General features: G+C 43.6%; 1 protein-coding gene across 3 annotated transcripts in view; it reads left to right on the top strand.

Annotated features, from left to right (window-relative positions):
• nkain2 (sodium/potassium transporting ATPase interacting 2) overlaps positions 1-25,144 on the top strand; it is a 185,419-nt gene that overhangs the window by 122,440 nt on the left and 37,835 nt on the right. For 2 of the 3 annotated variants that reach the window (XM_014205110.3, XM_014205112.3), the window contains exon 4: positions 24,473-24,676. In XM_014205110.3, coding sequence (XP_014060585.1) covers positions 24,473-24,676 — 204 coding nt within the window. The remainder of the gene's footprint in view (positions 1-24,472; positions 24,677-25,144) is intronic. The other variant, XM_014205111.3, reaches the window with a different exon arrangement.

The following is a 25,144-nucleotide window of genomic DNA, read 5'->3' as shown; positions in this document are numbered from 1 at the left end:
CGTTGTTGGTAATCAAGCCTACCACTGTAGTGTCGTCTGCAAACTTGAAGATTGAGTTGGAGGCGTGCATGGCCACGCAGTCATGGGTGAACAGGGAGTACAGGAGAGGGCTGAGAACGCACCCTTGTGGGGCTCCAGTGTTGAGGATCAGCGGAGCAGTGATTCTATGATCAATGATTTTACTGAGTTACAGTTCATATAAGGAAATCAGTCAATTGAAAAAAAATTAATTAGGTCCTAATCTATGGATTTCACATGACTGCGCTGGGGCGCAGATGTGGAGGTCGTGGGCTGGCTTGGTTACACGTTGTGAGGCCGGTTGGACGTACTGCCAAATTCTCTAAAACAATACGTTGGCGGCAGCTTCTGGTAGAGAAAAGAACATTCAAGTCTTTGGCAACAGCTCTAGTGGACATTCCTGCAGTCAGCATGCCAATTGCACGCTCCCTCAAAAAAATCTGGCATTGTGTTGTGTGACAAAACGGCACATTTTACAGTGACTTTTTTTTGTCCAGAGCTTTATTGTCCCTAGGTGCTCCTGTGTAATGATCATCCTGTTTAATTAGCTTATTGATATTGTCACGTCCTGACCCTAGTAAGATGTCATTTTCTATAGTAGAGTAGGGCATGGCGTGACAGGGGGTGTTTTGGGGCTGATCTATGTTTTCTAGTTCTATGTTTAAATTCTAGTTTTCTATTTCTATGTTGGATTGTTTGGGGTTGATCTCTAATTGGAGGCAGCTGATCCTCATTTGCCTCTGATTAAAGATCATATTTAAGTAGGGGTTTTTCTCATTGTGGTTTGTGGGTTATTGTCTTTTGAGTAGTGTGTTGTCCTCTCTGCGTCACGGTTTATTGTTTTGTATTTTCAAGTTATTAGTGTATTGCATTCAGTTTCACTTTTAATAAATATGTGGAACTACGAAAACGCTGCATCTTGGTCCGCTCCTTATAACAGCCATGACAGATATGCCACACCTGTCAGGTGGATGAATGATTTTGGCAAAGGAGAAATGCTCACTAACAGGGTTGTGAACAAATTTGTGCACAACATTTGAGAGAAATATGTTTTTTTGTCCATATGGAACATTTCTGGGATCTTTTATTTCAGCTTGTGAAACATGGGACCAACACTTTACATGATGTGTTTATATTTTTTGGGTGCTGATGCCCTGAAAGTGGCCGCACAGTCCAATGCTCCTCTGTTCGCTTCAAGCAGCAAACAGAATTGTTTGTCATTGTGTTATTTCCAGCCGGTTGGCTTTGTTTGATGAGCCTGGGCTCCTGTCACTTTGGCTGGGGTGCAAATGGTCCTACCACACTCCCCTGCCTCCCAATGCAGCAGCTCTGACCTGCTGGCTGCCAGGGCCAGGCTCCACTGTGGGGGCTCACGTAGCCCCACCATCACCCCAACACCACCCCACAATCCGGCAGCCGCTTCCCATTCCCCAATACACTTACCCAGCAGATATCCACTCCCCTCTCTCACATTTGATCTTGCTCGTTCATTTGTGTCCTTGTAGGGAGGGAGTCGGGTGTATGGATGGATGGATGAATTTGGTTGCATGGGGGTTTTGTGCTGTTGGGCTGTCAGGCTGCTGGAGGTGTTCCCATTCTCTTCCCCCAGCAGCCCCTGCACCTGCTCTACGGGAGAGAATTGGGGAAGTAGCTAGACAATACTAGCCCCAGGCTTCTCTGGCCCTGGAGCCTTACCCTAGCTACCACACAACTCGGTCCCATTACGTATAGGTCAGAAATGTTATTATAGTGATAGTAGACCCATTTCATAACAATTTTCCAAAGGTCATTTTCCTCAGTATTGTCATTTTGGTGTAGGTTGGGATGGTTATGAGTGGTGTGTGTGTAGTGATTGAAGGGGAAACATTCTGTAGTTCTACTCTCCATTTGCTTCCATTATGCTAGTGGCTATAGGCTACTATATAAAGATCACATTTCTTAATTTAAGAGCTGGCTAAGAATTACTTATTTTGCATATTTAACTTTAACGTTTTAATGGGGAATGTGCTACACACCTTCAGAGTAAATGTATTTCATTCCACCAATCTGAAACCCAACATGACTTTAAGTAATGTAGCTCCAAACAGCAGTGAGAGGAGCAGATGCCCTGAGAATCATCTCTCTGAGTTATCCTTTTCCACTTAATGAACTGTGGACCAGGGGCGTCTGTACACACACACACACACACACACACACACACACACACACACACACACAACACACACACACACACACACACACACACACACACACACACACACACACACACACACACACACACACATACACACACCCACCCACACATACACACACATGCAGTACACACACATATACACACACACAAACACACACAATTCATCTTTGACTGTTCCATTCTCTCTGCTCCGTTTGAAATGAACACATGCTGCATACATCATTTGGATGGCTTTCATATGCAGTTGTTTCTGCATGGGCACTGTATGTGTATGGCATGTGTGATGAGAGAAATGCTATACCACAGTGTGTGCCACAAACAGTATTTGTAATTGTATTAATGAGGAGTTATTTTCTCTCAAGGTGGGGGCTGTTTTTTGCTTTGTGTGCACACCGGAAATGTGAGGGTTCAAGTCAGGTTCATAGTCATTCATCGATCCATCATCTCTTTGAAAACACCACTCATGAATTGGGCTCGGGTCCAAACGGGGAATAGAAAAGCTTTTACCTCAATTGAATAAGGCAGCTTTTGATTAATGCAGTTTAACAAATGATGATGCCAGACTTGATAGTTGTGGTTTTATTTCATTATATATCTCTTGCTAAAGCAGACCCATTATACTGAGAAAATAATTGCCAACATTAGTCAAATTAAGTTTCCACCAAAGGTGCATAACAAAAGCCATGGCTGCCAGACTCCAATCTAGTGGTTAATGTCTATAATTTACATACAAACAGTTACACACCACAGCATAGCATCCTATGCTAGCTGATTTGACTCATCATACAGTATTGTATGAATACAATGCAGTACAATACAGTATATGGTAAAATGTTGTTGTTGGTCTTCAATCATCCAGCTGCTCATTTTCACTTCAGGGATGAATGTTCCCCATTCAATTACAGGTTCCTATTTGCATTGTATGCTCAATAAGATGATTGGCATTTAAATGATGTGAATAATGTATTTTATGAATGCTTATACTAATAAGCAACGGGTATACACTGAGTGTACAAAACACTAGGAACACCTTCCTAATATTGAGTTGCACCCCCGTTTGCCCTCAGAACAGCCTCAATTCGTCCGGGCATGGACTCTACAAGGTGTCGAAAGAATCCTACAGGGATGCTGGCCCATGTTGACTCCATTGCTTCCTACAGTTGTTTCAAGTTGGCAGGATGTTCTTTGGGTGGTGGGCCATTCTTGATACACATGGGAAACTGTTGAGCATGAAAAACCTGCGATGCAGTTCTTGACTCGCTCAAATCCATGCGCCTGGCACCTACTACCATACCCCTTTTAACGGCACAAAAATATTTTGTCTTGCCCATTCACCCTCTGAATTGCACACCAACACAACCCATGTCTCAATTGTCTCAAGGCTTAAAAATCCTTCTTTAACCTGTCTCCTCCCCTTCATCTACACTGAGGTGGATTTAACAGTTGACATCAATAAGGAATCATAGATTTCAAATAAAATCAAATTGTATTTGTCACATGCGCCGAATACAACAGGCGTAGACTTTACCGTGAAATTATTAGTTACAAGCCCTTAACCAACAATGCAATTCAAGAAATAGAGTTAAGAAAATATTTATTAAATAAAAAATACAAAAAAGATACAAAAATTAAAGTAATACAATAAAATAACAATAACAAGGCTATATACAGGGGTACCGGTATTGAGTCAATGTGCTGGGCTACAGGTTAGTTGAGGTAATTTGTACATGTAGGTAGGGGTAAAGTAACTATGCATAGATAATAAACAGCGAGTAGCAGCAGTGTACAAAACAAAGGGGGTGTATAGTCCGGGTGGCCATTTGATTAATTGTTCAGCAGTCTTATGGCTTGGGGGTAGAAGCTGTTAAGGAGCCTTTTGGTCCTAGACTTGGCGCTCCGGTACCGCTTGCCGTGCGATAGCAGAGAGAACAGAGAGACATTTTTTGGGGGCTTTCCTCTGACATCGCCTAGTATATATGTACAGGATGGCAGAACGCTTGGCACCAGTGGGCCGTACGCACTACCCTCTGTAGTGCCTAGAATCACCTGGTCAGTCTATGTCATGGAAAGAGCAGGTGTTCCTAATGTTTTGTACACTCAGTGTATTATTCAATTGTCAGTCCTGGAGCATCTTACAGTGTGTTGTTTGCATTCATGTATATTGGTTGTGTCTGTCATAGATGAAGGTAAAGGCCTAATGGCTCACGCAATGATAGTATCTTTGGTGGTTAAATGAGTAAGCAAGGTGAGAGGGTCTGAATAATCAAACGAACACAGTGGGCAGATATTTCTCAATTGCTAACCCGGTTGAAAGTACACAAAAACAACAGAGATATCAAAACATATTATTTGATTTCACATTCACACCTACACTAATAAAGCGTGGTATGCTAAGCATTTCTCCTTCTCTTCTTAACAACATGCGACTTCCCAATTATGAATGTACAGTACTTTTAGATATGGAAAGAGGAGTCTTGGAGTGCTGAAGGCAGTAGCCTTCAGAGAGAAATGGTAGATAGATGGAACCTTTAGAATGTCATTATTCTATCCAATAGAATGAGTGTGTTTTCAACCATCACATGTTGTCAACCAATATCCCATTACGACAGTGTTGCGTAAAATCAACATTAATCTTTTAATTGCTTTTATTTGGCCTAAACTTAATCAAGCTAATGAAGCATGCCCTCTAATCGACACTTGTGATTATCTTGATGAGATGCCTATCTTCCATCATGATCATTTACATAATTTCCCCATCGCCATATCCAGCAGCAGAGATCGACTCAGAGTCCTGCATCAGTCTTCAGTCTATAGGTGGAGCATCATCAGTAGTGGAGATCTCATTTACTGATTGGTTGATGCAACTGTGAGCAGAGCCGACACTAGACAGCCAAACAATCTTTGACAACAATGGGGCCTGTGGCCTGCCATGGCAACAGTCACATTCTAGACTACACTGAGACTACACTGAGCTCCATGGATTATAGAAGCGTTAGTTGCAGAGTGTACTGTTTATTTATTTAAAACGGCACAATGTGTTTCACTGACCGAAATACCCTCGTCATCCTATCATAATTCCCAGCATTGCTGGAGTGCGTTGTGCCTTTAATCTGTCGTTCTATTTTTGGGCCAGCATTATGAGAAAACAACACAGTTAGGAACAAGGCTAAACTATCTCTGTGTTTGTGGTGCAAACTGAGCCCAGTCCCCTTGTGTTCGTGCTCTTTTCGATAAGCTTGGTTTTATCGAGAGGATATTTGGTGTCAGCAGCCTTCATCCTAGACACACCTGAAAGTCATTTGCGACGTCACGCCCGCGTCCCTTCTTGCTGTCATAGCTAGTTTGTGTCAATGATACCCACACCTCTTCCAGTGGAGCTGGGAAGCGGGAATCAATCATAAATAGCTGTGTAAGTAATGGATGTAATGTATCAGTCGTATCTGTTGGGTAGATACGACTGACGGTGACAGTGGGTACAGTCATATTTGTTCCAGGTGAGATCACCAGTCCTGGTTGAGGCTTGGCGGATCTTCTGACCGTCTTGATAATGTGTCATGATTGATTCCTGATGGGTTTTCATACCCACCATCACCAGAGCCCTCTTGCAAAATACCTATATTTTATAGTTGCCAATGTAGCGTTTAACATAATCAGACCGCAAATCACCATGGCTCTTTAGGAGAGCCTTATTAAAATATTGCTTTGATGCAGTTTGTACAATTTAAATTGTTCCAGAATACATTAATATTTACCAAGAGGTTTCTTTTCCTTAAAAAAAAAAAGGCGCTCCCAAGTGCTGCGGGTCTGAATTAATAAGCTAGCTTTGCTAATGATTCATTTAGCTAAGCTACAAAAAATGTATCAAGCAGAAACTGTTAAGGATGAACGACATTATCTTATGCCACTCATATCTCCAGACATCACAGAGGTGGGTGAGGATTTACAGTCAATGGATGAATCCTAATGAGAGACGGATCAGCCGCCTTATTATGGGTTAAGGTGGCGCGAGAGAGAGAGAGAGACAGAGAGACAGATGAGTACGAAAAAAGTATTCAAATGTATGCACTCAATACTGTAAGTCGCTCTGGATAAGAGCGTCTGCTAAATTACTATGTAATATGTAACTACAGGGAAACACAGAGGACCTACTGGATGAATAGCTCATATTCTAGTGATACGATAATAAAGCTTCTTTATGATTTCAACTTGAGCTCTGAATGGCGATAACCTCATTATGATCGTGTGTGTCACGCCCTGACCTTAGAGAGTCTGTTTTATTCTCTATTTGGTTAGGTCAGGGTGTGACTTGGGTGGGCAAATCTATGTTTATATTCCTTTGTTGGCCTAGTATGGTTCCCAATCAGAGGCAGCTGTTTATCGTTGTCTCTGATTGAGGATCATACTTAGGCAGCCCTTTTTCCCACCTGAGATTGTGGGATCTTGTTTTTGCATTGTGCTGTCTAGCCCCGCAGAACGTTACGTTCGATTTAGCATTTTCTTGTTTTGTTGGTGTTCATTATTAAAGGAAATTATGTACACCTACCACGCTGCACTTTGGTCTCCTCATTCAAATGACGAGCGTAACAGTGTGATTAAATGTGCTCTTTCCATGACCGGGTGAATTCAGGTGAAAGCTATGATCCCTTATTGATGTCACCTGTTAAATCCACTTCGATCAGTGGTCACCAACCGGTCGATCTCCAAGGCATTTCTAGTCGATGGACAAACATTTCTGTAAAGTAAATGATAAAGCCTTGCGTTGTAATTTTTTAAATATTGTCTCGCGCTGTTGGCGCAGATTCAGCTGCTCTGTGCGCCCTGTGTTCTGATTTAGAACCATTTCATGTGTCTGAAGGTACAAATGCGCCTCCCCGGCGGGCCCGGAGAGCAAATCAAGTCAAGCACTATATATCGGATTGTAAACAAAAGTTAAAAAGTACAACAACAAAATACCGGTATGATCATATAGCCTACCTGAAATGTTTTAATATAATTTAAACAAATGGTCCGAACAACAATGCATTGGCAGGGCAATTCAAGCAAAGCCAATATGCAGTGATAATGTATTGGGCCTATAGCTTACTGCCCAAACCTCATTGCTACAGTATTGTTTTTTAATAGGTTAATGTTGCATAGGCTTGTGTTTTTAAAGTCATGTTAAAAGATCCCGACTTGCATTTTGACTCAGAAAAGTGATCTTGACTCAGAAAAGGTTGGTTACCCTGGTGTAGGGGAGGAGAATAATTTTGAAGCCTTGAGACAATTGAGACATGGATTGTATAGGTGTGCCATTCAGAGGGTGGATGGGCATGCAGCCAACTTGACACAACTGTGGGAAGCATTGGAGTCAACATGGGACAGCATCCCTGTGGAACGCTTTCGACACCTAGTAGTCCATGCCCCGACAAATTGAAGCTGCTCTAAGGACAAAAGGGGGTGCAACTCAATAGTTGGAAGGTATTCCTAATGTTTTGTACACTCAGTGCATGTTTCTTATCATATCCCTCCACCCACATAACCTATCCAAGGCTATCCTTAGACTCATTCTGTCTGGAGGGCCATAGGCCACAGGCTGCCATCCATCTGGGTGCCAGCTTGAGCCCAGTGGAGTGTGGCTGCTTCCCCCAGCCAAGGTGTCCCATCACACTCCAGTGAAACCAGGGCCCAGTTGAGTTGTTCTGCCCTCGTCTATCTGCCCAGGGCCCTAAATCAGGGAAATGGAATTCCTCCTTTCCTCCATGCTCACCTACACACCAACACCAGTGGAGCGGCAAAGCCTTCAGTGCACCGCCAGATCGTCCCAGGACCAATAAAGGAAGGAGGAACTGGCGTTTGTCACAAACCCCCCAGATGTGATGTGATATCCACTTGAGCCAGGTTCCACGTCTAATTCATCTTTCTGGTGAAGAAATCCGCTAAGTTAGGAGCTGAAGGGCCCCTTCTTGAATTTGATGAGGTTTTCTACAACTAAACCAGTTATCCCCCTTCTCTAATGTGGATGGATATAATTTTCTCACTCTCTCTCTGGATGAAAGCCGCGCCTATCCTCCCCCTTTGTGATTGTTCTTTGTTCTGCATGTCCAAAGTGGATGGTCTACTGGTCCAGGGGTCCTGTTATTTGAGCTGGTGCCAGGCAGATAAGGAGCGGGGGACGGGGGCCCACTGACCCCTGACCCTCCCCCTGTTGCCCCTTGACTCTGGCTCTGGCAGCTGCTGACACTGGAACAAGCTCTCTAGAAGAGAGAACCCTTCTGTCTAACACTCGTTCCAGCCAAGCCAACAGTCTCTGATTGTTGCAGAGGAGATAAAGGACACTCTCGCTAAAGGACACAAGCCGATAACACAGTACACTGCTCGTTCTCTCAAGAATGACTGGCCAAGTTGAGGCAGCACAACATCTCATTCAGACTGAATGGAAGACTCCCATTGTCTCCCAGCAGTGTCCATGTATATTTATAGAGCACTGGTTTGTGGTATGTGAAAAGAAACCGTGTCTCAGAAATCAACAGGTTGTTTATCTCTCTCTGTTGGGTTTTCCTCTCCACACACACCGGTCACGTCAGAATGCTTTTCTCTGCTGCCAGTGTGGCAACCATCTGCAGGTGCGATTCAAATGGAGCGTGTCTTATTGAACAGCCATACCTCCTCCACCTCTGGCAGCCATTCAGTACGAGGGTCCTGCAGCCAGCCAACAGAAAGGGATAGTGGACCCTGCAGAGAACCAGAGACTAATGTCTAGAGCCTACCCAAACAAAAGGTATTCCAGAGTTCATCCTATCATCTGAATGGTGTTATGACACTGGGGTTCTGGCATTTTCAGTTCAATCTTCTAAAGGTCAGTTATAAGATGGAGGAAAGGCACCTGAAGGTAATTGCCATGTGTCCCATTATATTGAAATGGAAGATAATTTGCTGTGTGATGCGGAATAAGCCAAAAGAATGAGTCCATATTGTCTTATTTCTCTCTTGCCGAGGTGTATTTGATTGTCACAGCGATGTATGCCGTGGCTTTTCAACGTTTTCCTTCTCTCCAATTTTCAGCTGTTACACCACAAACATTGGCTTTGGCACAGCCTGTTGTTGGTTGGGCACTCTGTTGTCATATGCTCTGTTACTTGCAGTTCTCTCTGCAATCAGCGCTTTCAGGCAGGTAGGAGAACACTGCCATTTGGCTTTCAATCTCTTGTTTGACTTTGTGTATGACCTACTTTATTGCCAATGCAGTGTTATAGCTTGGCATTTGCACTTTTTGGGACTATTCTATTTGTTCCATTGTACAGGGCAAATTAAATTATGCAGCTCAAGTATATATTTGACCCAGATCTGCTGGTGGTAAACTAAAAGCTATCAGAGTACAGGAGACGCCAGCAGATCTTGTCGTAATGTGAATGTTCTGGGGTCTCTAAACCATGAGGAACTCACTCTGTGCACCTGATTATTATATATGACAGGAGGCAGCAGGCCCAGACTGAGCTCAGCTACAGCAGTAATGACAGCACCAGGGAAGCATTGCTTAAAGAAATCCCCACTGGACTGCCCATTTAACCTGCTGTAGCAAAACCGTTCTCCCCTCTCCCATCTCTCTCTCTCTCTCTCTCTCCCCCCCTCCCCCCTCTATCTCTCTTCTTCTCTCTCTCTCTCCCTCTCTCTCTCTCCCCCTCTATCTCTTCTTCTCTCTCTCTCGTTCCCTCTCTCTCTCTCCCCCTCTATCTCTCTTTTCTCTCTCTCTCCCCCCCTCCCCCTCTATCTCTCTTCTTCTCTCTCTCCCTCTCTCTCTCTCTCCCCCTCTATCTCTCTTCTCTCTCTCTCTCTCTCTCTCTATCTCTCTTCTCCCTCTCTCGCTCTCCCCCTCTATCTCTCTTCTTCTCTCCCTCTCTCTCTCCCTCTCTCTCTGCTGGTTGCTTCGGCTGTTTGCTTGATTGCCTTCTGTCTAAAATGATTCCGTTATTTGTCTCTGTGGAGTTTCTCCATTACCTTTAATGATCCATTTGCTCTCCTTTTCCCCTGAATGCCTGAATCACCAGATTCCAAGGATATGGGACTTTAGACCTCGAAGATGAAAAAAGGATCCTATGGTTTTTATGAGGTATTTTCTGCCATAGTGTGTGCTGTGTCATCATTTGAGTTGACAAGGTATCTGTGAATAACGATTCGACTTCTTGTTCTTCACGCTGTTTTTCAACATCTGTTTTTGGAGCTGTTAGTACACGTTGTGGAGCAGTAGTGTTATTACAACAACTGCATATTGCTCTTGTCTTTTCAGATAAGCACGTGCATGTCTCAGAGGCCTCTTTCTCTGTTGGCCATATGGGCTGTTTGTGAGAGGTGGTGCATACATCATTTGATAGAACTGAACAATCTCATTTGTTGCGCGTGTCTCCTCCATCCTCGGCACAGAAGATGTTGTCCACACCTCCTCCCGACGGTGGCTAGTCACATATGACGCACTCGCGCACACATGGCATGGCTCATCTGTGACTTACTGTGTTTGATGACGGCAGTCTTTGATGTCATGGTGCAATCCGTCCCCCGCTTGCCACCCCCTCCTCTGTGAGGACACAGACTCCATGTGTCGCCCAGGTTACAGTAGCAGACGACGAGAATGGGAAACAGACTTTCAACTGAAGGATGACGGCCAGGTTCTTACACCAATCCACCTTCGGCACACTTATCCCCTCATCACTGTCTTTGTCTCATTCTGCTCCTCTCTCCTTAATCCATCTCTCTCAAACTCTTCATAATCTCTCTCTCTCTCTCTCTCTCTCTCTCTCACTCTTTATTTATCTGATCTCATTCTCCTCATCTTCTCTCCCTCTCCTTCTCATTCCCACTCTCCCTCTCACTCTCTTTCTCTCACTGTCTCACTCTCTTTCTCTCTCCCTCTCATTCTCTCTCTCTCACTGTCTCATTCCCACTCTCCCTCTCACTCCCACTCTCCCTCTCTCTCACTCTCTTTCTTTCTCCCTCTCACTCTCACTCTCTCTCTCACTGTCTCTCTCACTGTCTCTCTCTCTCTCACACACCCACTCTCCCACTCACTATCTTTCTCTCTCCCTTTCACTCTCTGTCTCTCCCTCTCCCTCTGTCCCTCTCTCTCTCTCCTTCTCTCCTTCTCTCTTTCTCTCTCTCTATCTCCCTCTCTATCTCCCTCTCTCCCTCCCTCTCTCCCTCCCTCTCTCCCTCCCTCTCTCTCTTCCTTTCTCTTCCTTTCTCTTCCTCTCTCTCTTCCTCTCGCTCTTCCTCTCTGAGTGTAGTGTATGAGTCACCTCTGTAGAAAGGTATATAGACGAGAAGTTTCGGTGTAACTCGTCCTATTTTACTGCGAGTGGAAGTGCCGCTCCATTGCCGCTTGATTGGCTGCTGCCTTTGATCTTCTCCTCTCCTTTGTTTAGATCCTGCGTTGACTCCATCTCTCTATGGATATAAAGCGAGGGGTTGTGTCACACATAATGTGGCCCTGTCTCGCCCACATTTCATTCAGGAAGGCTATATGAATCATTGCCGAATACATTTCCTGTCAGAAGTTTGATTTCAACTTTCCTGAATGGGTTACCAGTATATTGATTACAGGTCTTGTATAGCCTTGGCCTCTCAAAGAAATGTTTCTATCACATTGAGCCGCATGAACCATTGCTTTAATTCTCCCTCCAGTGTATTTTTCCTCCACATTGAATACAGTCAAGAGTTTAACACACAACCCCATTGTGATGAAATATCTTATTGTTGTGCTACAGTCAGTAAATTGCTTTCATAAACCTCCCTCCCTGTTCAGTGAGGAAATCAAATTGTAGTGAAACAATCTGATTCAGACACTGGAGCAGCAATTCCACACCCTTTCTGGTCCTCTTATCGAAATATAGTAATTCATTATGTAGACTTTGTGCCTGTGAAAAGTGGTTGTAATTGGATTTTTTGAATAGAGGGACTCTTGTACAGTGTGGGCAATAGATTTTGTATTTTTTATATGAATACAAGAGGCGTTCAGTTACAACATTTTTTATTTTTTTATTTTTTATTTAACCTTTATTTAACTAGGCAAGCCAGTTAATCTATTTCCAATGACGGCCTACACCGGCCAAACCCAGACGACGCTGGGCCAATTGTGCGCCGCCCTATGGGACTCCCAATCAGGGCTGGTTGTGATATAACCCTGATACACTATTCTTTTTAGGATATAATTTTTTTCGAAATGATTTAACATTTTCAACAGCAAATTATTGTGAAGAATTAAGAAACATTTGACTAATCCTTACATACACTTTACATAAGGAGTTAAATCGTGAGCCATAGATGGGAGCAATATGATTTATCTGCTCACAGTCACTTCCTAAAGCATAGCGACAGGGGTTAGAAAGCCCAGGCTCATTTAACAGGATTTCTAGTGGAAGTTAAAGCAGGCAGGCAAGCTCCAACCCCCCCAAACCCCCTGACTGTGCCAGCCAGCGCATCCCTGTCACAGAGCAAACCACTACATCAAGCTCAACCTGTACAAAAGGAGCTCTTCTGAGCCTGCAGAGCCAGAGGAGTCTGTCTGGGAATATCAATGATTTCCCCAACCCGGGTAATAAATGGAGGAGACACACAACCCCGATGCGTTATGTATAAGAAGTGAATTACCACTCTAATATCCAGGCCGGTGAGCGGATCAATAAGATGCCAGAGGGGCTGATGAACAGCTACCTAGCGCCTGGGCTGGTTCAGAGGCCCCCTCTGCTTTGCTCGGCTATTCCCCCCTCTGTTATTTAATGGTCACGTGGTGTAGCCAGCCGTGCTGCAGGAGATAGCTTCATCTGGAAGAAGAAAGAGCTGCTTGTCCTGTCTTCTCTTCCCTCTCTGTTTTCATTCACATTGATGTTATAGTGAGAAGGCATGTGTCCGTGTGGTGCTAAACATTCAAAGGACTGCGTTTGCAGTATTCATTGATGTAAACAATCATCCATTTGTTAATGGAAGCCATGTTTTGCCGTTCATCTTTCATACAAAGGAGGAATTTCACTGCAGCGGATAAACAGGGTGGGATAGAGGTCTGGTGATTAGCCTTGGTTTCTTTGGAACAGTATGGCAGCGTCTGCCATTATTTTAATCGCACCAAATTAATTCACTTCTGTGCTAAATGAGCTAATTTCATGGTCCTGTGAACAGACAAAACTCCTCAACTGGCAGGAATTGTCTGTTGTGCAGCTGCTGGAGACGGATCACAATAGAGACCCTGTGACGTAGACGATGTTTACAGGAGGGCTAATATTAAACTCTGGTCAGTATGAGCCATGCAGACACTCAAGTGGGTTCATTAAGTTTTACTACCTTACTTTTCAGTCAGTGGTTTGTTAACCGTGGCTGGGCTGACGTTAGCCTATACTGGACTCCTACAGCCCAGCTCTGAGATTACTCAGTGGCTTCATCTCAGTCACACTTAGCAACGGCTCAGACGCACAGTGCCGCTGTCACACTCCACTGCGCAATTAGCATAATCCTCAGGAACTCTGGGTGTCAGAGATGAACAACGCCCATGGCTGTGGCTGTTACTTACATTCCTCTCTCCCTCGGACTGTGCACATCCATATCCACAGCCTCTCTTTTTATACGCCAAACCCTCTTTTATTAATCTGGGGTTTGGAGGCAGGACTGCTCTGGATGGAGCCAGAGGCTTTTGTATCAGAAGTTTTGTGTTGAGTTTGGATCTCTGGTTTAGTGGTTGTCAGTTAGACAGGGATTGCATGCCATCTATGCATTACATATTGTACTATACAGTATCTGTACTGGAGAGTCATGAGTTGAAAAGTGAAGTCTGAGTAAATGAGGGGAGAAATGTTGAGTAACACTCAGTGTATTGAAGTTAATGTTCACTATGCATCATACATGATTCCAAACGATTATCAAAAATTCTTCTAAACTCCCAGTATAGGAATGAATTAAAATGACAGTAATGTTGCTGAAGTGAAGATCATAATTACTCATGAGACTCATCTAAAACAAGAAACAGTAGCCTACACATTCTGGCGAAAAAGGTTTTTTCAACTTTCTCAGACATTCTCACCGTTGCTGCAACAGATATCAAAGGTTGACACACACGACACCGTGGTCTGTATTGCACTATAGATAGATAGTTATTGTTCAGTATAGATGGTTATTGTTCAGTATAGATGGTTATTGTTCAGTATAGATGGTTAGTGTTCAGTATAGATAGTTATTGTTCAGTATAGATGGTTATTGTTCAGTATAGATGCTTATTGTTCAGTATAGATAGTTATTGTTCAGTATAGGTGGTTATTGTTCAGTATAGATGGTTATTGTTCAGTATAGATGGTTATTGTTCAGTATAGATAGTTATTGTTCAGTATAGATAGTTATTGTTCAGCATAAATGGTTATTTTTCAGTATAGATGGTTATTGTTCAGTATAGATGGTTATTGTTCAGTATAGATGGTTAGTGTTCAGTATAGATGGTTAGTGTTCAGTATAGATGGTTAGTGTTCAGTATAGATGGTTAGTGTTCAGTATAGATGGTTAGTGTTCAGTATAGATGGTTATTGTTCAGTATAGATAGTTATTGTTCAGTATAGATAGTTATTGTTCAGTATAGGTAGTTATTGTTCAGTATAGATAGTTATTGTTCAGTATAGATGGTTATTGTTCAGTATAGATAGTTATTGTTCAGTATAGGAAGTTATTGTTCAGTATAGATGGTTATTGTTCAGTATAGATAGTTATTGTTCAGTATAGGTAGTTATTGTTCAGTATAGATGGTTATTGTTCAGTATAGATAGTTATTGTTCAGTATAGGTAGTTATTGTTCAGTATAGATAGTTATTGTTTCGGGTATAGATGGTTATTGTTCAGTATAGAGAGTTATTGTTCAGTATAGATGGTTATTGTTCAGTATAGATGGTGAGTGCTGACACCCTGATGTGTTTGTTCTGACACATTCCTCCACATGCAATTAGAGACACTGGACTTTAGACAGGGGACCAGCTGCACCATTAGAGACACTGGACTTTAGACAGGGGATCAGCTGCACCTCTGCCTCTTACCAGCCTCTCCCTGCCCCCTCCATGGCCTCTGTAGCAGTAATTGCTAGACACCATCTGAAATGCCAAATGAAATAACTTTGGAAGATTAGGACCAATGTCCAGCTCAACATCTGTCATGACTGAGACAACCAGGGGTGGATAATTCTGTTCTAATTAGCGTAGACAAATTCAAATCAAATTAAATCCAATTGTATTGGTCAGATGCACCGAATACAACTGGTGTAGACTTTACAGTGAAATGCTTACTTAGAAGTCCATTCCTAACAGGGCAGAGTTAAAAAGTAAAAAGTAAGTAACACAATGAAAACAATAAGGATACCAGTACCGAGTCAACGTGCAGGGGTATGTGGTAGTTGAGGTAATTTAGGACATACAGTATACACGTGGGTAGGGGTAAAAGACTGGGAAATCAGGATATATAATAAACACTGTAGCAGCAGCGTAAAGTGCATTCAGAAAATACCCCATGACTTTTTCCACATTTTGTTATGTTACCAGCCTTATTCTAAAATGGATTCAATATTTATTTCCCTCATCAATCTACAATACCCCATAATGACAAAGCAGTGTATTAGAAAGAAAAAAACTATCACATTTACATAAGTATTCAGACCCTTTACTCAGTACTTTGTTGAAGCACCTTTGGCAGCGATTACAGCCTCGAGTCTTCTTGGGCATGACGCTACAAGCTTAGCACACCTGTATTTGGGGAGTTTCTCTCATTCTTCTCTAGAGATCCTCTCAAGCTCTGTCAAGTTTGGATGGGGAGCGTCGCTGCACAGCTATTTTCAGGTCTCTCCAGAGATGTTCGAGGCTCTGGCTAGGCCACTCAAGGACATTAGAGACTTGTCCCGAAGCCACTCTTGCGTTGTCATGGCTGGGTGCTTAGGGTCGTTGTCCTGTTGGAAGGTGAACATTCGCCCCATTCTGAGGTCCTGAGCGCTCTGGAGCAGGTTTTCACTCTGTACTTTGCTCCGTAAATTTTTCCCTTGTCCTGACTAGTCTCCCAGTCCCTGTCGCTGAAACACATCCCCACAACATGATGCCGTCACCACCATGCTTCACCGTAGGGAAGATAATCTTGTTTCTCTGGTTTGAGTCCTTTAAGTGCCTTTTGGCAAACTCCAAGTGGGCTGTCATGTGCCTTTTATTGAGGAGTGGCATCTGTCTTGCCACTCTACCATAAAGGCCTGATTGGTGGAGAGCCGCAGAGATGGTTGTCCTTCTGGAGCTCTATCAGAGTGACCATCGGGTTCTTGGTCACCTCCCTGACCAAGGCCCTTCTCCCCCGATTGCTCATTTTGGCCTGGGTGGCCAGCTCTAGGAAGGGTCTTGGTATTTCCAAAATTCATTGATTTAGGAATGATGGAGGCCACTGTGTTCGTGGGTACCTTCAATGCTGCAGACGTTTTTTGGTACCCTTCCAAAGATCTTTGCCTCGACAAAATCCTGTCTCGGAGCTCTACGGAAAATTCCTTCGACCTCATAGCTTGGTTTTTGCTCTGACGTGCACTGTCAACTGTGAGACCTTGTATAGACAGTTGTGTGCCTTTCCGAATTTTTATTTTAACTTTTTTATTTCACCTTCATTTAACCAGGTAGGACAGTTGAGAACAAGTTCTCATTTACAACTGCGACCTGGCCAAGATAAAGCAAAGCAGTGCGACACAAACAACAACACAGAGTTACACATGGAATAAACAAATGTACAGTCAATAACACAATAGAAAAAGTCTATATACAGTCTGTGCATATGGCGTGAGGAGGTAAGGCAATAGATAGGCCATAGTAGCGAAGTAATTACAATTTAGCAAATTAACACTGGAGTGATAGATGTGCAGATGATGATGTGCAAGTAGAAATACTGGTGTGCAAAAGAGCAAAAAAGTAAATAAAACAATATAGGGGTGAGGTAGGTAGATTGGATGGGCTATTTACAGATGGGCTGTGTACAGCTGCAGCGATCGGTAAGCTGCTCAGATAGCTGATGCTTAAAGTTAGTGAGGGAGATATGTCTCCAACATCAGCGATTTTTGCAATTCGTTCCAGTCATTGGCAGCAGAGAACTGGAAGGAAAGGCGACCAAAGCAGGTGTTGGCTTTGGGGATGACCAGTGAGATATACCTGCTGGAGCGCGTGCTGCGGGTGGGTGTTGTTATGGTGACCAGTGAGGTGGCGCTTTACCTAGCAAAGACTTGTAGATGACCTGGAGCCAATGGGTCTGGCGACGAATATGTAGTGAGGGCCAGCCGACGAGAGCATACAGGTCGCAGTGGTGGGTGGTATATGGGGCTTTGGTGACAAAATGGATGGCACTGTGATAGACTGCATCCAGTTTGCTGAGTAGAGTGTTGGAGGCTATTTTGTAAATGACATTACCGAAGTTGAGGATCGGTAGCATAGTCAACTTTACGAGGGTATGTTTGGCAGCGTGAGTGAAGGAGGCTTTGTTGCGAAATAGGAAGCCGAATCTAGATTTAATTTTGGATTGGACATCGTTGATGTATACAGAAAAAAGAGTCGGCCCGAGAATTGAACCCTGTGGTACCCCCATAGAGACTGCCAGAGGTCCGGACAACAGGCCCTCTGATTTGACACACTGAACTCTATCTGAGAAGTAGTTGGTGAACCAGACGAGGCAGTCATTTGAGAAACCAAGGCTGTTGAGTCTGCCGATAAAAATACGGTGATTGACAGAGTCGAAAGCCTTGGCCAGGTCAATGAAGACGGCTGCACAGTACTGTCTTTCATCGATTGCGGTTATGATATCGTTTAGTACTTTGAGCGTGGCTGAGGTGCACCCGTGATCAGCTCGGAAACCGGATTGCACAGTGGAGAAGGTATGGTGGGATTCGAAATGGTCAGTGATCTGTTTGTTAACTTAAAATCATGTCCAATCAATTGAATTTACCACAGGTGGATTCCAATCAAGTTGTATAAACATCTGAAGGATAATCAATGGAAACAGCTCAATTTATTTTATCAATTTTTGAATTTGGCTGTAGCGTAACAAAATCTGGAAAAAGTCAAGGGGTCTGAAAACTTTCCGAATGCAGTGTGTGTGTGTGTGTGTGTGTGTGTGTGTGTGTGTGTGTGTGTGTGTGTGTGTGTGTGTGTGTGTGTGTGTGTGGGCGTCAATATGCATGTGTAGTATGTGTGAGTGTGTGGGTAGAGTCTAGTGAGTGTGCATAGAGCCAGTGCAATGGAGTCAGTGCAAAACAATTAACATAAATAAATAAATAATACAGGGGTCAATGTAAATAGTCCTGGTAGCCATTTGATTAACTGTTCATCAGTCTTATGGCTAGAAGCTGTTCAGGTGCCTTTTGGGAAAAGGGATACCTAGTCAGTTGCACAACTGAATGCATTTAACCAAAATGTGTCTTCTGCATTTAACCCAACCCATCTGAATCAGAGAGGTGCAGGGGCTGCCTTAATCGACATCCACGCCATCGGATAGAATGGCTGATTTTTTTTACCTTGCCGGTTTGGGGTTTCAAACCAGTAACCTTTCGGTTACCGACCCAACCCGCTTAACTGGCAGTAAGAATGCCAACTGGCAGGAGTCTTCAGCAATTTTTAGTGTCTTCCTCTGACACGCCTCATATAGATGTCCTGGATGATAGGGAGTTTGACACCACTGATGTACTGGGCCGTACCCACTATCCTCTGTAGCGCATTTTTTATTTTACCTTTATTTAGGTAAAATGGGTTAACTGCCTTGTTCAGGGACAGAACGACAGATTTGTACCGATCTTGCAACCTTTCGGTTACCAGTCCAATGCTCTAACCACTAGACTACGCTGCCGCATTGCGGTCAGATGCCGAGCAGTTGTCATAGCAAGCGGTGATGCAGCCAGTCAAGATGCTTTTAATGCTGCAGCTGTAGAATTTTTTGAGGATCTGAGGGCCCATGACAAATCTATTCAGCCTCCTGAGGGGGAATAGTTGTTGTCGTGCCCTCTTCGCGACTGTGATGGTGTGTTTGGACCATGATAAGTCCTTAGTGATGTGGACACTGAGGAACGTCGTTGATGATCAGGCCTACCACCGTTGTGTCGTCAGCAAACAACACAATATGCGCGGCCACACAGTCGTGGGTGAACAGAGTGTACAAGAGGGGACTGAACACACACCCCTGAGGAGCCCCCGTGTTGAGGGTCAGCGTTACAGATGTGTTGTTGCCTACCCTCACCACCTGGGGGCCGGCCCGTCAGGAAGTCCAGGATCCAGTTGCAGAGGGAAGTGTTCAGTCCCAGGGTCCTTAGCTTAGTGATGAGCTTGGAAGGCACTATGGTGTTGAACGCTGAACTGTAGTTAATGAACAGCATTCTCACGTAGGTGTTCCTTTTATCCAGGTGGGAAAGGGTAGTGTGAATAGAGATTGTGCCATCTGTGGATCTGTTGAGGCGATATGTGAATTGGAGTGTGTCCAGGGTTTCTGAGATGATGGTGTTGATATGAGCCATGACCAGCATTTCATGGCTATAGATATGAGTGCGATGGGGCGGTAGTCATTTAGACAGGTTAACTTGGCGTTCTTAGGCACATGGACTATGGTGGTTTGCTTGAAACATGTACTGTAGGTATTACAGACTGAGTCAGAGAGAGGCCAGCTTGTCAGCGCATGCTCTGAGTACTCGTCCTGGTAATCCTTCTGTGAATGTTAACCTGTTTAAAGTTCTCCCTCACATCGGCTACGGAGAGCGTGATCATACAGTCATCCGGAACGCGTCGTATTGACGCTTTGCCTGTCTGATGGTTCGTCGGGGGGGTTGCGTGATTTCTTATAAACATTCGGATTAGAGCGGATGTTGCCTGTAATCCACAGCTTCTGGTTGGGATATGTACCTATGGTCACTGTGGGGACAACTCCTCAATGCCAACGGATTAATCCCAGAACATATTCCAGTCTGCGCTAGCGAAACATCCACTTCATCGGACCACTTCCATGTTGAGCGTGTCACTGGTACTTCCTGTTTGAGTTTTTTTCTTGTAAGCAGGAATCAGAGTTATGGTCCGATTTGCCAAATGGAGGGTGGGGGAGAGCTTGTATACGTCTCTGTGTGTGGTAGAAATGAGGTGAAATGGATTTCAGTTTTCCGGCATTAAAATCACCAGCCACTATTTTTTATTTATTTAATCATTATTTAACTAGGCAAGTCAGTTAAGAACAAATTCTTATTTACAATGATGGCCAACTGGGGAACAGTGGGTTAACTGCCTGGTTCAGGGGCAGAAGAACAGAATTTTACCTTGTCAGCTCAGGGTTACAGCTCAGGATCAAATGATCCAGCAACCTTTCAGTTACTGGCCCAACTCTCTAACTACTAAGCTACCTGCCATCCCACTAAATTATATGTCAAGTAATGTAACTACATGCTAGTGTGGTCTCCTTCATTTTGTGTTATGGGAGGTTATTAAAGGATAACTGGATTCCTCGGATAGTGTTTATAATAATGTAAGATGTTTGACAGTGTGTGTGTGTAGCTCTGCTTTAAGTGTATCTGTGGACACAGGACACTTCGCTATTCCATCCTCATTAGCCACCAAGACTCAGTATTCTTAAAGTTCACACTGAACTAATGCGTCTTTCCCATGGTGAAATTAATGTTGCGTGAAAGCCACTTGACACCAACTAAGAGTCTTTGTTTTAAATATCAACTTTCTCTGAATATGACTCATTTTAATCGGTAGGAAACACAAGTATTTTGTTGCTTAGCAAGACAATTATTTCTCAATCTAATTCAGTGTATTCTGTTGGTTCTCCTTGTACCACGTACACTTGCACAATCAGCCTAGTCGTAGTAATCAGCCATTGGTTCAGCATGTACTTGTCAAAGGAAATTCCAAGAAAACACCAGTCTGAATTCTTCAACTCGCTCGCTGATGATAGGTATTGATCTTGATCCTTTCCAAATACCTTCAGATTGCTTTCTCTCAATGTCATTCTCCAGTTCTGATTACAGTCACCCCTCTAACATTCCTACAGAAAGCATACTAAGCACTGTGTAGCACTTGCCTCTGCATACTTCCACGAGTGCAAGGAATTAAATTCAAAGACACACCCAGGGTTGTTTAGTGGTATTTGAATGCACACTTCGATAGGCATTCAACTTTAAATCAGCATATTGTGAAAGGAGAGAGAGGACATTCTTCCTTCCTGTTAGTGTTTGTCAGAACAGTCTTCCAGTTAAACTCCTCTAGAATTTGGATTGAAGTCTTTAAATACAGAAAAGCTGCACTCTTGATCCCTTCCTGTGCACTGCAGGGAATTTTGCACCCCTGCTACCATGGAAAGAATGAGAAATGTTCCTACTCCTTTAGAGTGGAACATCTGGGTCTCTTTCATAGCTGGCTGTTGTGCTTAACAGTGTGACTGTCCCTCTTTTGTGTTCGAACAACCAAATCCCCCCAACCAGGGCTTGCTAAGCATATTTTTTTTAGACCTTGAAAGTAGTGTTGCAGGAGTGTACTGGTGGTGTCTAAAATATATCTACAGAATAACTCACTCAAATGCCATTCTCGTAAAAGTGTACCCATCCAATTTGTAGGCCCTTGTAGTGTCACTGCTTTTTAATGCTCAATCAATGTAATATTCGAAAGGTTGTAGCCAATTTGAATTGAATTCATTCTGTTTTTCGAAGGATTCTCTGGCTGATAAAACAGCAAGACAGTACAAAGCCCTAAAAATGAAACCCACGGGGACGTAGCGAGCAAAGTAAAGCCTCCGTGCAACTCCTGTAATACTTTTCTTTGTTCCCTTCAGATGTAAGATAGATACTGCATATGGCTGATTCTCAATTATTCCACATTTTTGTATCCTCTGGCGACTTAGTTTCTTCTACTTTGTTATCAGGGATGTGTTAGCCTATCCTTTTGCAGTCATCAAGTATGGACAACAACCGTTGGGAAAAGCCCAGTCATCATCACCTTATTATTTAGGAAGAGTAATAACAACCAGTCAACTCTCAGTGACACCCAACTCTCACGCTGTCCTTGTACTGGTTCCAAATGATGCTGAACCACACTGCCAGTCAGTCAGAGGGTAGTGGAGAGGTGTTTGGCTGCTAGTAAGGAAAGCAGCCCTGTATTACTGCATATGGAACAGTGATGAGCTGTTCTCGCCACTCATTCTATTCTATCAATTTGACTGATGATGGATGTTGTTCATCCACACGACTGACATTCATTACAGCAGATACAGAGGCAGGGAGACACAGAGAGGTAGACAGCTGCAACCTGCCCCACCCCCCCCCCCCAATCTCTTTCTATTCACGTCTCGCAGTCTTTATGTTCCACTTGTCTGTCTTCATACGAGGAGGCATGAGAACACACCTGTCGTACGGCATGAGGCACCGAGCCGGTCCACTCTCGGTGCTAGGGGACAGGCAGAGTTGTGCTAGTCCGGCTAACGTGTTTAGGACGACTGTACATAAGATTGCACATTAGAGCAGGCTATTGTTCTATCACAGGTCATGTACTCTGTAAGTTACAAGCATTTCTTTCATGTGTTTGTTTGTCCATTATGTGGGTTTTAATGTAATTACAATCTGAAATAGTTGAGCAGTCTGGCACTAGACCTACCGGATAAGGCCTTGAGTTTCTGATTGTATTAGAGAGCCTATTGCATCAATACCCACTCCTCAATGAGACAAACAAGCAGATAAAAAAAATATGCTGTGGGTTTGTTGTTCGTCAAGGCTCCAGCCAAACGTCTCCCACTGATGCGTATTTCAAGATGAATTAAAAGCAGTTTACCACAACACCCACATCCTGCTGTGGACAAACACTGGCGCCATTTGTTGAGGCAGAGGAGTGGTAGATCTTGATATGGCCTTTAAACAACAGGCAATAATGCCACTGACACCAATCCCCCAGATGACTCATTCCCTTCTGCAGGAGAGAAGAAAAGTGGGAGCTGGTTGACAAGTGTTGGTAGGATGAAAGTAAATTGGGTGGTGTTACTTGGTTTTGTAAGTGAGAGGGAATGTTTGTCTCAATGCCAAATACCAAGGTTTTATGCTAAAATAACTGATACACCGCAGAGCGGGCAATACTACAGCTAGGGCTGGAAGGCACACTTGTCTGATTTAAGCAGTGCTCCTAAATGTGAGTTGAAATGTCAAAATGCAGGTCTTTAGGGAGAGTTTAGTGCAGGCTGATAACGTGTGCATCGAATATATTCAGACACGTGTTCGTAGGTGTGAGAACAGGGTAGAGGTTTGAGAGCTACTAGGACCATTTCTGGGATGGATTTTGTCAACGTTTTATTCCCTCTTCATTCGTTCTAGCTTAAGGATGTGTGCAAGCACACTTCTCTCTCAGTACCAACTCGAATTATCCTCTGCTTGATGACTCAAATGACCCGGGGTTTCACAATTACTTTTTGTACACCGGAGTTTGGATCGCTAGCAATGGAAATGGCACAGAAAAACTCGATCCTTAATAGCCCTTTCTTCCGTCACTTGATTGTAGAATTAATGGCATGCAAAAGCTGAATGCATGTTGGCTCAGTTTTACTCTCTGTGTACTCTTGTTCTGCTCAGAATTAATAGCCTTCCCGAGATGCCGGGAAAGAGGCAGAATAAATAATTGTGTTGCAAAATGTTAAGCAAAGCTTTTAACTTAACTGAAAACATTACCAAAGCAGCACTAGCTCTAGCTCAATGCTTTTTCCACTCTTGAATGATAGATGATTCTTTAAAACAAATTTCGTAATAGGCTTATTTAATCAAAGTAAAATACACATTGCATTAAATTGGAATCTCAGTCTCCTGTAGGCAATGCAGCCTTTTTAAAAAGTTGGGAAGTGGTAGCGTAGAGAAGTCACAGAGGGGAGGTTTTTCACCCTTTTAGCCATTGTTCCATGCCAACGAACACATTTTAGCTTGATTAGAATATTGTGGAGCGCTGGGTGTTTGACCTACGCTGTTAAATCACTGCCAGACTGACTGAGGTGTAATCGTGCTTAAGCTTGAGCACGTAATTGCACTGACTCCACTATGGCTGGGGAAGGCATCGGTAGTAGCTGAACACCTACAACAGAAAATCCATTGTCGATATACTCAAAACGTACTCAACTATCTAGCGTTTCTATATAAAATAGCTCAATATGAATGTCACCTCAATATTAATGTTGTCCCCTTTCCACATAAACACCTGATCTACAGTACAGTAGTACCTATATATACGTATTTCACCCCCCCTCCCCTCTCCTTTCTGCCAGCAGGACAGTGACCTGATCATGACCTTCAACATGTCCATGCACCGGTCCTGGTGGATGGAGAACGGTCCAGGCTGCAGGGTGACCCCGGTCACCCCCCCTCCGTCCTGGGCCCCGGAGGACCACCGCTACATCAGCATCGCAGGTTGTCTGCTGGAGTACCAGTATGTGGAGGTGGCCCACAGCTCCCTGCAGATCCTTCTGGCTGTAAGTATAGTAGACCTCTGTAAGTATAGTAGACCTCTGTAAGTATAGTAGACCTCTGTAAGTATAGTAGACCTCTGTAAGTATAGTAGGCCTCTGTAAGTATAGCAGACCTCTGTAAGTATAGTAGACCTCTGTAAGTATAGTAGGCCTCTGTAAGTATAGTAGACCTCTGTAAGTATAGTAGACCTCTGTACGTATGTAGGCCTCTGTAAGTATAGTATACCTCTGTAAGTATAGTAGGCCTCTGTAAGTATAGTAGACCTCTGTAAGTATAGTAGGCCTCTGTAAGTATAGTAGGCCTCTGTGAGTATAGTAGACCTCTGTAAGTATAGTAGACCTCTGTAAGTATAGTAGACCTCTGTAAGTATAGTAGACCTCTGTAAGTATAGTAGGCCTCTGTAAGTATAGTAGACCTCTGTAAGTATAGTAGACCTCTGTAAGTATAGTAGGCCTCTGTAAGTATAGTAG

Source organism: Salmo salar, chromosome 06 (genome assembly GCF_965601325.2).
Source record: "Salmo salar chromosome 06, fSalSal1, whole genome shotgun sequence".
Taxonomy (NCBI): Eukaryota; Metazoa; Chordata; class Actinopteri; order Salmoniformes; family Salmonidae; genus Salmo; species Salmo salar.
The sequence above is the reverse complement of the archived record's forward strand: the minus strand, read 5'-3'. Positions and strand labels throughout refer to the sequence as shown.